This window comes from Mobula birostris, chromosome 1 (assembly GCF_030028105.1).
Source record: "Mobula birostris isolate sMobBir1 chromosome 1, sMobBir1.hap1, whole genome shotgun sequence".
Lineage (NCBI taxonomy): Eukaryota > Metazoa > Chordata > Chondrichthyes > Myliobatiformes > Myliobatidae > Mobula > Mobula birostris.
The window spans coordinates 112,097,329-112,110,315 of NC_092370.1; the positions used below are offsets into that span (position 1 = coordinate 112,097,329).

A 12,987-nucleotide genomic window follows, 5' to 3' on the forward strand; every position below is an offset into this window, starting at 1 on the left:
CAGCATCTCTATATGTTTATATTGACTAGAACTTTAAGTGTCCTCAAATACAATCTAATACATATGTTAGAACAGCTCCTGTACTTTAATACTATTCCCCAAGAAATACACCAAAGTGCATAGTTTGCTTGGTTTCTAATTTATTAAATGTTAATGCTGTGTGTATCTTAATATTTTTGTACTAATCCACTAGGTTCTTATTTTTCCTTTCAAAATAGTCCATAGCTCTTTTGCCAATGTTTAAATTAATTTATGAACCATTTGCACATTCTGCATTTTGTTTTAATATCTTCATGCAATGTCCTTGCAATGGGATATGTATTCTCCGTAGATTCCTAACATCAATCCTTGAGGCACAAGCAGTTCCAAGCAAAATTTCCTCATTGATAAGTTCTCAGCAGAGACCAGGCACGAGCCACATTAATATGTAACAACATTAAATCAACAAATATTTTTCACAACTAATATTATAAGTGCTATTGTCACTATTGACTATTAGCAACTGCCTCGTCATCACTTTCTACATGTCATCAGTGATGAATTTAAAAATCGTGTTACTTGATTCTAGAGCCTAACTTGTCAATTTAAATTATGACCTCTTGATCCTCATTCAGAGGATTTAGTTTCCTCTGTACTTTAATCCTGTAAATTAGTTTAACATTTTAAATTTCAAGGAAATTTACTTCCAGCTTTTTCAAAGCTGGAATTATTCTGATGAGTCTGCAAGCTTTGGCTGAACCCAAGGCACTTCCAGGGAAGGAGAGAGAGACATTTGCAGGGAGGGAGAGTGAGACGTTTGCAGGGAGGGAGAGTAAGACATTTGCAGGGAGGGAGAGTGAGACATTTGCGGGGAGGGAGAGTGAAACATTTGCAGGGAGGGAGAGTGAGACATTTGCAAGGAAGGAGAGTGAGACATTTGCGGGGAGGGAGAGTGAAACACTTGCGGGGAGGGAGAGTGAGACGTTTGCGGGGAGAGAGAGTGAGACGTTTGCGGGGTGGGAGAGTGAAACATTTGCGGGGAGGGACAGTGAGACGTTTACAGGGAGGGAGAGTGAAACATTTGCGGGGAGGGAGAGTGAGACGTTTGCAGGGAAGGAGAGTGAGACGTTTGCAGGGAGGGAGAGTGAGACGTTTGCAGGGAGGGAGAGTGAGACATTTGCAGGGAAGGAGAGTGAGACGTTTGCGGGGAGGGAGAATGAGACATTTGCAGGGAAGGAGAGTGAGACATTTGCAGGGAGGGAGAGTGAGACGTTTGCAGGGAGGGAGAGTGAGACGTTTGCGGGGAGGGAGAGTGAGTCGTTTGCAGGGAAGGAGAGTGAGACGTTTGCAGGGAAGGAGAGTGAGACGTTTGCGGGGAAGGAGAGTGAGACGTTTGCAGGGAGGGAGAGTGAGACGTTTGCGGGGAAGGAGAGTGAGACGTTTGCAGGGAGGGAGAGTGAGACGTTTGCAGGGAAGGAGAGTGAGACGTTTGCAGGGAGGGAGAGTGAGACGTTTGCGGGGAGGGAGAGTGAGACGTTTGCGGGGAGGGAGAGTGAGACGTTTGCGGGGAGGGAGAGTGAGATGTTTGCGGGGAGGGAGAGTGAGACGTTTGCAGGGAGGTGAAGAAGAGAGACAGAAAGAGACAAAGAGAAGCTGGAGTGCTCAATGGGGAGGTGTAACTGAAATTTATTGCAATTTTATATTTCTGAGAATCTTCACCATGAGACATCCACTTCTCTTCCAGTTACTCATTGTCAAATCCTGACATTGAAACATAAAATTTACTTAGTATATAACCTATGTTGTACCTGATCTGAGAATGCTTGGAACATTGTAGAGGGAAATGTCCCTCACTTTCAGAAGTACAGAAAATAAACTTTTCTTTAAAAAGTGATACTCTGTTTATTATTTCAAATTGCAGACCACTATGGATCCTTGTCTTAGTACACAAAAAATAAGCAATCTTCCCTTTGCAGGAGCTGGAACTGAAGTGGATATCCCCATGAGAAGTAACTCACAGAAAAGTGAAATTTCAGTAGAGGATTGCCAGGGGTGTAACATCCTTTGCTGTTTTATTAACTTAATGAGGTCTTATTACAGTGAAAAGGCCTCATTAAACTTAATGAGGAGATTCTGCCAGACGCTGTTGTTTTTGAATGAACATTATTCATAAACTTGTTGACTTTACCCAAAAGAAAACCCTGAATTTGCAGGCACTTGGTAAACAGCAAGACCTGTTTGACTGGAGTTGGAGTAATGGTTCTTACATCAGAGAAGCACAGCCTTGAGGAAGGGGCACAAACTGGAACTTATCCCAAAGTTGGGCTGCAGTTTTGGCATGTTAAAAAAGGAAATAAACCTGCTTAGGAGTGGTACTGCAGTGTTTAAGCAGCAGATGTGCTTGGGCCAAGGCAGAGTTATGAATGGAAGTAGGTAATTTTAGAGGTGATATGGAAGTTACGTCTTGATCAGATACCAACATTGTGAAATGTGGTAATCACAAGTAGGTGACAAAAAGATGGGTAATAGGGGATCTGAAAAATACTTCTGTCTTTCCAATTGTTAGCAGAAGAAATTTCAGCTCAGTCTTATTCAACAAACAAGTTATAGAGAATTGAGGGGTCAAAAAAGCAATTTGTATGAAAGCAAAAGAAAACTGAAGATGCTGGAAATCTGAAATAGAAGCAAAAATGTTGATTTTAATTAAATATTATTAAAATAGAAAACAGAAGATACTCAAGTCAGACAAGATCAGTGGAGAGAGAGATATGAGTTAATGTTTTGGAACAATGACCTACCATCAGACTGGTGGTGGAGTTGGCTTACAAGTAGAAGCTAATATAATTTTATCTGGACGATGTAGCTAATAAATTAAAAAGTAAGAGGGCCAATAATAGATCCTTGGGCACAAAAATGTGAAAAGACGAGAAGGAATTGTAGATTAGGGAAGAACAGGACCAGACAAGACTGCCTGCTGGATGACAGCAATGAGGTACTGGGCCTGTACAGTGTGAAATGATCACCAGTGAAAGGTTGATGCTGGGTTGAGAAAGATAATGAGAGATGGAGGATTTCATGAGATTTTTTATGAGAGTTATTTTGGTGGTTGCTTTCCTCCAACACTCAGTAGAGTTCACCTTGATCGGCAAAGACAAACGTCAAACTTTCCTTGCACTTACGCTAAAATGTCGGTCTCCTTAGTATCCTCTAGAAGGGAAACCACAGGAAAGGGCATTTTTATACATCTGCTGCATTTCGCTTGTTTGTTATGCTCTTCCCAAAGCATTACCGCACCCTTATTTGGACTAAACTTCATTTGTTTATTTTGCCCTGCCCAAAGATTACCGCACCTTTCTTTGAACTGAATTTCATTTGCTATATTTATGCCTACTGAGCTACCCAGTAATATCTTACTGCCATCTACATCTTCTTGTTATAAACTACAAGAGACTTGTCAAACATTAATCCTGCTTCTTGTCACTGAACTAATTTTGGGTCCTGTTTTCCACTTTGTCTCAGATCTGTTGGGCTTTTACCTTACTTGTGTGTCTACCAAATGGGGCCTTCCCAAATCCATACAGACTACACCAAACATTCTATTGTCCTCAGCAGTCCTTAAAGCAGTATCATCATTCATGGGACTTGATCTTCCTTTAATAAATCGTTGCTGACTGTTCTTTCTTAATCAAGACTTTCTCAATAACAATTCAAAGCATCTCCCAGATTTTTTCCCCAGTAATTTGTCCACTACTGAGTCTGTAAATACTTGGTTTATCTCACCCTCTTTAAACAATGGTATTAGGTTTTCAGTAACCCAGCAGTACACCGGTAACTAGAGATAGGTTTCTTCCCTCTGTTGTTCCTTTAATCATTCCTATACCAATACACTTACCTATATTCCTCTGTTCCTATCTCTTTTACCACACTCTCTTGTGAATTTAAAGCATTTATTGGAAACCATGATCAAGTTTATTACACTGACATATGTCATGAAATTTGCTTTTAATAAGTAAAAATATTAAAAGTTACAATAAGAGTATGTAAAAATCAATACGTAGTACAAAAGGAGAGAAAGTTAGTCAGGTAGAGTTCATGGACAGTTCTAAAATCTGATGGTGGAGGAAGGAAACTGGTCCTAAAACATTAAGTGTGCATCTCCAAGCTCATGTATTCCCCCCAAGGGTAGTTATGAGAAGAGGGCATACATGGGATAATGAATCCTAAATGGTGAGGGTCTTTCCAATGGATGCCACTTTGTTGAGGCATGTCCTCAATGGGGGGGGGGGAGCCTGTGCCCATGATGGATCTGGCTGAGTATATAACCCTCTGTTGTGCATTGGTGCCTCGATACCCAATGATGCAATCAATCAGAACGTTCTCCATGGTACAGCTATAGAAATTTGCTCGACTCCTTGGTGACATTCCAAATTTCCTCCAACCCCCAGTGCAGAATTGCCATGCCAAAGTCTTCATTCTTCAAACACAGACTTTGCTCATTATTTATTTGAAGTAAAGCAACTTTAATTTTCATTATTTCATTTGGAAAAATCTTTCAATATCATTTCTTGTAATATAGTGTTGCAAACTTCATATTTCTGGTATACCACTTGGTTTCTTTGATATGGACATGCAATGTCAAACACTAGTAACCACCCTACCGACTAGGCTGGCACCTTAGTGCTGTACTAAGCAAGTATGCTCTGTGAGAGGTGTTTTCTTTTATTTTAACAGTTAAGCTGAGGCCATACCTGCCTTAACAGAAACAAAGTATAGTTCCACTTCTTAATGTAGTACAAATTGGTGCTACATCTGCTACTCCAGTAATTTTAAGTTGAATAGATTTCAGGGTAGAAGTTGCTGACAGAAAAGCATGTCACATGTGGTATTAACAACTGGGACAAATTTCCAGGTGCTTTTATCACCTTCAACCAACCTCTTCAAAATAAAAACATTGTTAGTTGGATCTATCTGACACTAATTGTCCCTAATATTTCTTAAAATGTAAAAGTGGCCACATTTGAAGAGCTCCTTATATGCTGTAAAGCTCTTTGGGATTGAAGATAACCATGTTAATACATGCTTTTCTTTGATGCAGGTTCCAAGTCACAGAGTGGATATGAACGTGCTCATGGCCTGTCAGTTTCTAATGGAGCAAGCAGCTAGTGAAGGCAATAACCTTCTACTCCACTATCTGTACCAGTACCTGCTCTTCGACTTCCGCATCTGGAGCCACAGTGACTTTGCTGTTCGAATAGGTAGTGCTTCACGTTTCACTTATTAAAAAATGTTTTAATTCCTTAGGGGTAGGGGTTGAACACAGGTCACATCATTAAGTGAAAATAGTCTGCCCAGTGCCCTCCTCCTTCCTAAAATAATGTTCTCTCAAAGTCACCAGCTGTCACATAATTGAAATTTGGGCTGTTCTTCTGATCTTTGTGTTGCATACTGAACTGCCAGATCTGGCCACCAGATCTAGTTTAACTTATCTCCACTTGCAGTGTGTTTAAGTTAAAATTGCCGGATGCATCCAAATTGGGAAATCTTGAATATCTTAAACCTCTTAGGCTATCACAAAAATAGTTGAATGGGGAGTTTGCTTTGTGTTATCAGGACTATTGTCACAAATCACATTAGTCCTGACATATTTGATGTTATTTGGGAAGAATCCAGCAAGCTTCATTCTTTCTGCTTTGCCTAACTTCAGCATTCTTGTTGCTAATTGCGTGCTGCATTTTAGATTGGTGCTGTCCATCACTCTTATGGGCTTTCGTTAATGTTTTACATTCCCTCTTTGAAAACTCATCATTGGAATGTGTTTGTTATCATTTGCAATGCCCTGAGAGCAAGGCTTTCTGTTAGTTCATGACAAGTCTAAACCTTTCTAAAGATGCCCGGTCTTGGTGATTTGATAGGTCTGTATCAGAGGTGCAAGTCAATGATCTATTTGTCTTTCACAGGGCACATACAGTACTTATCCACGATCACCAAAGATCACAAGCAGCGTATCAGAAAGAAGTACGGGGTGCAATATGTATTGGACTCCATCCGGACTCATTATGGGTGAGTGGAAATGTTCCTCATTTGAGGCTTCTGGGTTGAAGCTGGTGAATAAACTTCAGTTTTGGGTTATATAGGGTACTGATTCTAATTGTGAGTAATTCAGAGTTGCTCACTACACAGCTATTCACTCAGCAGTGTACAGGAGAGTATGGAGATTTATCCCTGTGATTATCCTTGGCATCTGTGATTTCTCTTTAATTGGTTGATGCTCATTCCTTTGTAACTGTTAATGCTTTGATACAATTAACTTGCAAGGCTACCTCAGAAAGTAGATTAGTGTTAGCTATGTTGGTTGCCTGGGCCAGACTGAATAAGAGTAGAAAATTTGCTTATCAAAAAGGGATTAGTTGCTAGCGATTCAAACTACTGAATAAAAATTGTGACGGGGGAAAGACCATAAGTGAAGGATGGAGCAGCTTGGCAATCTCTTTAATATGTGGCCCCTTTATTTTAGCGCACAGAAGGATAACCAGGCCACAGCCGATGTTAAAACGGTCCAGCTATCGATTTTCAGCCTGCTTAAGGATTTCATTTATAAAGCAATTTCAGCAGAGGAGTTGCACAGCATCATTTCTTACATGGCAGCGGTGAATGATGAAGATCAGGTAAGGTGGGGAGGCTTGTACTCTGAATGCATCCAGTGTTTACTGTCATTTGACAGGCTAGACACTGATGGGTAGACTCCTCCTGTTTGGAAAATGAAGGGCTATCCACTAAGGACTAAAAGAGAGAATTTCTTCACTCAAAAGATCACAATTATTTGGGATTCTGTTCCCAGTGAGATGTAGAAACTTCATCATTGTGTGGTCAAGATTGAGGTTGTTATACCAAGAAAATAAAGGGATATGGGGATTGTGCAGGAAATTGAAACGGAGTTAGAGGAGTAGTGTCAGCGTATTCAAAAGTAGAAAAAGTTCAGACGGCTGAATGGTCCATTCCATTTCTTACGGTTCCATCAGCATGTGGTCTCTGTGACAAGACAACCTTCCCTGGAATCAGATCTACATTAGAAGATCTTTCCTTACCCTATTTTCGTACAAATCAATTAGTTCGTAACATTGAAAAATAATAATTTTTTTATATTAAAAAAAATCTAACCCACTACCAAGACAGAAGCTGATTAATAGAGAAAAAAAAAGAAAAAGGATTGTTAGTCATCATCTGTGCTTTAACAGCAATTCAAAGGTTTTGAAAATAATTCAGAAAGGGTCCCCACAATGTTTGAAAGTCTTGATTAGATTCAAAAATTGAACATCGAATCTTCTCTAAATTTAAACATGACATCACATCGTGTAACCATTGGGTGTGAATAGGAGGGGCCACATCTTTCCGTTTAAGCAAAAGCGTCCTTCTGGCCATAAGAGACATAAAACCCAAACTGTGCAAATCAGATGGCTCCAAAATAATATCCTTTCCTCCAACAATACCAAATAAAGCAGTCAAAGGATTAGGCTTGAAATTTACTTTAAAAAGTATTGAAAAGGTTTGAAATACTTCTTTCCAATACTTTCCAAGACTCGGACATGTCCAAAACATATGAATCAGTGAAACTTCTCCATTATTACATTTATCACAATACGGAGATATAGCTAAATAAAAATGAGACAACTTATCCTTAGTCATATGGGCCCTATGGACCACATTAAATTGAAGGAGAGAGTGACATAACGATGAAGTGTTGACCAATTTAAAAATTTGATTCCAAGTTTCCTCAGAAACGGAAGTCTGTAAATCTTGTTCCCGAAGATTTTTAATTTTATCTAAAGGAACACTTCTCATTCCCAACAGCATATTATAAATATTAGATTTTTTTCCCTGTACTCTGTATTCTTATATATAAATTAATAAAAATATTGAAAGAGAAGATCTTTCTCCCAGCTAATTGCAATTCATGTTCTTGCTCTTACATATATCTACAGATTTTATGTACCAGTGGTTAGTTTACGTGAATTAAAAAGTTTTACACAGTTTCAGGCCGCCTTTTAAATCAGCTGAATTCTTAAAAGCAAAACAAGTAAGTCTTCATTTTTTTCCTTAGCAAAGCTCTCAGCAGCAACAAAAAAAAACTCTGCCCGGATGCTGCCTGGCCTGCTGAACTCCTTCAGGTTTTCTGCGGCATACCTCATGGCAACTCGCCACACTGCGGATAAAAGTACGAGAGCATAGGAAGTAAATCGAAAGAAACAGAAGACTCAGAGAATTATACATCACAGTAACAGCCTAACTTGTCCATGCCAACCAAATTGCCTAACTGGGCCTGCACTATTTGCCTGCGATTATTCCACATCATCTGAACCCTTCCAATCCATGTCCCTGTCTAAATAAAATGGTGAATTTGGTACAAAAATTTATTTTTGACCCAAGAGTGAGGAGAACATGGAACTTGCTACCATGATAACCATTACAACTACATAAACAGCCACAAATTACGTGCACATTGGTACACCTGCCAACTTTGCAGATGCTGACTTAATGGATGATATTGTTGAAGGACAGCATTTAGATAAGCGGGGGCAGGAACTGTTGAAGAAAAGCCATTGAACTAACTCTGTGACAAAGATAATTTAGAAAAGAATGGATTTAGCTAGGTAAGTGCAATCCGCCCATGTAGAGAACAGTATGGAGGCATAGCTGTCGTGTCAAAAGCTACTGAGAGATTGAGGGGAAGCAGTGGATTATTTCAAACACAAGAGGTATTGCAGATGCTGGAAATCTAGAGCATTACACACAGTGTGCGGGAGGTCAGGCAGCGGCTGTGGATGCTTCAGCGAGGTAAGTGGATAGGTGGACTTCGTTTTTGGTTTTTCTTTGCATTTTTTTGAGGAATAGAGAGCATGTCGTTAGGGTTTGTGTTTTGCTCTGGGTGTCAGAAGTGGGAATCCTGGGAATCTTCCAGTCTCCCAGATGGCCGCATCTGTGCCAGGTGCACCGAGATGCAGCTCCTGAGAGGCCGTGTTAGGGATCTAGAGCTGCAGCTCGATGACCTACAGCTTATTAGGGAGAGTGAACAGGAGATAGAGAGGAGCTACAGGAAGTTAGTCACCCGAAGCTGCAGCAGTTAGATAAGTGGGTGATGGTCAGGGAAATGAAGGGATGAGCTCAGATAGTAGAGAGCACCCTGTGGCCATTCCACTCAGTAATCGTTATCTCATTTTGGATGTAGTTGGGGGGGGGGTGACCTGACAGAGGATGACCACGGCGAATGGGTCTCTGGCACTGAGCCTGGTTCTGTAGTGCAGAAGGGAAAGAGGAAGATGAGGAATGCTGTAGTCATAGGGGATTCCATAGTAAGGGGAACAGACAGGAGATTCTGTCAGCCTGATAGAGATAGCCGCAAGGTGTGTTGCCTCCCAGGTGCCTGGGTACGGGATGTCTCGGATCGGGTGCAGAGTATTCTGAAGGGAGAGGGTGAACAGCCAGAAGTCTTGGTACACGTTGGTACCAATGACATAGGTAGAAAAAAGGAGGAGGTCCTTAAGAGAGAATTGAGGGAGTTAGGTAGGAAGCTGAAAAGCAGGACCTCTAGGGCAGTAATCTCAGGATTGCTGCCTGTGCCATGTGCTAGCGAGTGCAAGAATAACATGATCAAGTGTATTAATGTGTGGCTGAGAGACTGGTGTAGGGGGCAGGGCTTCAGATTCCTGGATCATTGGGGCATCTTCTGGGGGAGGTACAACCTGTACAAAAAGGATGGGTTACACCTGAACCCAAAGGTGTCCAATATCCTAGCGGGCACATTTACTAGAGCTGTTAGGGAGGGTTTAAACTAATTTGGCAAGGGGATGGGAACCAGAGTGATAGGGCTGAGGAAAGGAAAAACAGAAATAAATCAAAAATAGTGTGCAACAGAGATTATAGAAAGGACAGGCAGGAGATGAAGTTTAATCACAGCCAGTGGGATGAGTTACAGGGCAATAGAGGCATGGTGCAGTTAAAACAGAAAGCAACAAATACTGGACTGAAAATGTTATATTTGAATGCATGCAGCATAAGGAATAAAGTGAACGAGCTTGAAATTCAGCTACAGATTGGCAAATATGACGTTGTGGCCATCTCTGAAACTTGGCTAAAGGATGGCTGCCATTGGGAGCTCAACATCCAAGGATATACGGTGTGTCAGAAAGATAGGTTAGTAGGCAGAGGGAGTGGTGTGGTCCTGTGTATAAGAAATAATATTAATCATTAAAAAGAGATGACATAGGATTGGAAGGTGTAGAGTCTCTATGGGTTGAGTTAAGAAATGGCAAGGGTAAAAGGACCCTAATGGCAGTTGTATACAGGCCTCCAAACAGCAGCCAGGATGTGGATTACAAATTACAGCTGGAGATAGAAAAGGCGTGTCAGAAAGGTAATGTCATGATAATCGTTGGAGATTTTAACATGAAACTGGATTGAGAAAACCAGGACTGTACTGGACTTCAAAAGAGAGAATTTGTAGAATGTCTAAGGGATAGCTTTTTAGAACAGCTTGTTGTTGAGCCCACTAGGTGATCGGCTGAGCTGGACTGGGTGTTGTGCAATGATCCGGAGGTGATAAGAGAGCTTAAGGTTAAGGAACAATGATCACAATATGATCGAGTTCACATTGAAACTTGAGAGGGAAAAAATAAAATCCAATGTGTTGGTATTTAATTGGAATAAAGGAAATTACAATGGCATGAGAGGGGAACTGACTGAAGTTGACTGGAAAGGGACATTTGCAGGAAGGACAGCAGAGCCGCAGTGGGTGGAGCTTCTGTGAAAAATGAGGGAAGTGCAAGACGAATATATTCCAAATAATTTTCAAAGGAAGAACACTACTGCGGCTGACAAGTGAAGTCAGAGTCAAAGTAAAAGCAAAAGAGAGGGCATACAAGGAAGTCAGAGCTGGTGGGAAGATAGAGGATTGGGAAGCTTTTAAAAACTTGCAGAAGGAAACTAAGAAGGTCATTAGGAAGGAAAAGATGAATTATGAAAGGAAGCTGGCGACTAATATCAAAGAAGATACTGAAAGCTTTTTTAAGTATATAAAGGGTAAAAGAGAGTCGAGGGTAGATATAGGACCAATACGCTGGAGATATTGTAATGAGAGATGCAGAGATGGCAGAGGAACTGAATGCATATTTTGCATCAGTCTTCACAGTGAAAGACGTCTGCAGTATACCGGACATTCAAGAGTGTCAGGGAAGTGAAGTTTGTGTAATGAAAATTATAACTGAGAAGGTGCTCAGGAAGCTTAATGGTCTGAGGGTGGATAAATCTCCAGGACCTGATGGAATGCACCCTTGGGTTCTGAAGGAAGTAGCTGGAGAGATTGCAGAGGCATTAATGATGATCTTTCAAGAATCGATAGATTCTGGCATTGTACTGGATGACTGGAAAATTGCAAATGTTACTCCACTATTTAAGAAGGGTGGGAGGCATCAGAAAGGAAACGATAGACCTGTTAGCCTGATATTAGTGGTTGGGAGGTTGTTGGAATGGATTGTTAGGGATAAGATTGTGGAGTACCTGGAGGCACATGACAAGATAGGCCAAAGCCAGCATGGTTTCCTGAAAGGAAAATCCTGCCTGATAAACCTCCTGCAATTCTTTGAGGAAATTACAAGCAGGGTAGACAAAGGAGATGCAGTAGACGTGGTGTATTTGGATTTTCAGAAGGCTTTTGACAAGGTGCCGCACATGAGGCTGATTAGCAAGATAAGAGCCCATGGAATTACAGGGAAGTTATTAACATGGGTGGAGCATTGGCTGATCGGCAAAAAACAGAGTGGGAATGAAGGGATCCTATTCTGGCTGGCTGCCAGTTACCAGTGGAGTTCTACAGGGGTCGGCATTGGGACTGCTACTTTTTACGATGTATGCCAATGATTATGTATGTTAACGGATATATGACTAAATTTGCTGATGATACAAAGATAGGTGGAGGAGTAGCGGGTAGTGTTGAGGAAACAGAGAGCCTGAAGAGAGACTTAGATAGTTTAGGGGAATAGGCAAAGAAGTGGTAAATGAAATACAATGTTGGAAAGGGTATGGTCATGCACTTCAGTGGAAGAAGTAAACGGGCAGACTATTATTTAGATGGGGAGAGAATTCAATATGCAGAGATGCAAAGGGACTTGGGAGTCTTTGTGCAAGATACCCTAAAGGTTAATCTCCAGGTTCAGTTGGTTGTGAAGAAGGGTAATGTAATGTTGGCATTCATTTCTAGAGGTATAGAATATAAGAGCCGGGATGTGATGTTGAGGCTCTATAAGGCACTCGTGAGACCACATTTGGAGTATTGTGTGCAGTTTTGGGCTCCTTATTTTAGAAAGGATATACTGACACTGGAGAGGGGTCAGAGAAGATTCATGAGAATGATTCCAGGAATGAAAGGGTTACTGTATGAGGAACGTCTGGCAGCTCTTGGGCTGTATTTCCTGGAGTTCAGGAGAATGAAGGGGAATCTCATAGAAACATTCCGAATGTTAAAAGGCCTGAACAGATTAGATATGGCAAAGTTATTTCCCATGATAGGGGATTCTAGGACAAGAGGGCATGACTTCAGAATTGAAGGATGTCCATTTAGAACAGAGATGCGGAGAAATTGCTTTAGTCAGAGTGGAAAATCTGTGGAACTTGTTGCCATGAGCAGCTGTGGAGGCCAAGTCACTGGGTGTATTTAAGGCAGAGATAGATAGGTTCTTGATTAGCCAGGGCATCAAAGGGTATGGGGAGAAGGCAGGGGAGTGGGGATGACTGGAAGAATTGGATCAGCCCATGATTGAATGGTGGAGCAGACTCGATGGGCCGAATGGCTTTCTTCTGCTCCTATGTCTTATGGTCTGTTATGGATGGGAATAAGCAGTCAACGTTTCAGGCCAAGATTCTTCACCAGGATTATCTTTGTCATGATCCTCCAAATTACCAATGAAACCACAAGGACAGAAATTTAATTAGATGTTGTATTTTCAAAAGAAAATAGTG

At 41.1% G+C, this 12,987-nt stretch overlaps 1 protein-coding gene across 4 annotated transcripts in view; it reads left to right on the forward strand.

Moving 5' to 3' along the window:
* The window catches only part of nbeal2 (neurobeachin-like 2), a 226,019-nt gene that overhangs the window by 135,249 nt on the left and 77,783 nt on the right, over positions 1-12,987 (forward strand). For all 4 annotated transcript variants that reach the window (XM_072260272.1, XM_072260291.1, XM_072260281.1 and 1 more), the window contains 3 exons: positions 5,075-5,234; positions 5,937-6,039; positions 6,494-6,644. In XM_072260272.1, the coding sequence (XP_072116373.1) occupies positions 5,075-5,234; positions 5,937-6,039; positions 6,494-6,644 (414 nt within the window). The remainder of the gene's footprint in view (positions 1-5,074; positions 5,235-5,936; positions 6,040-6,493; positions 6,645-12,987) is intronic.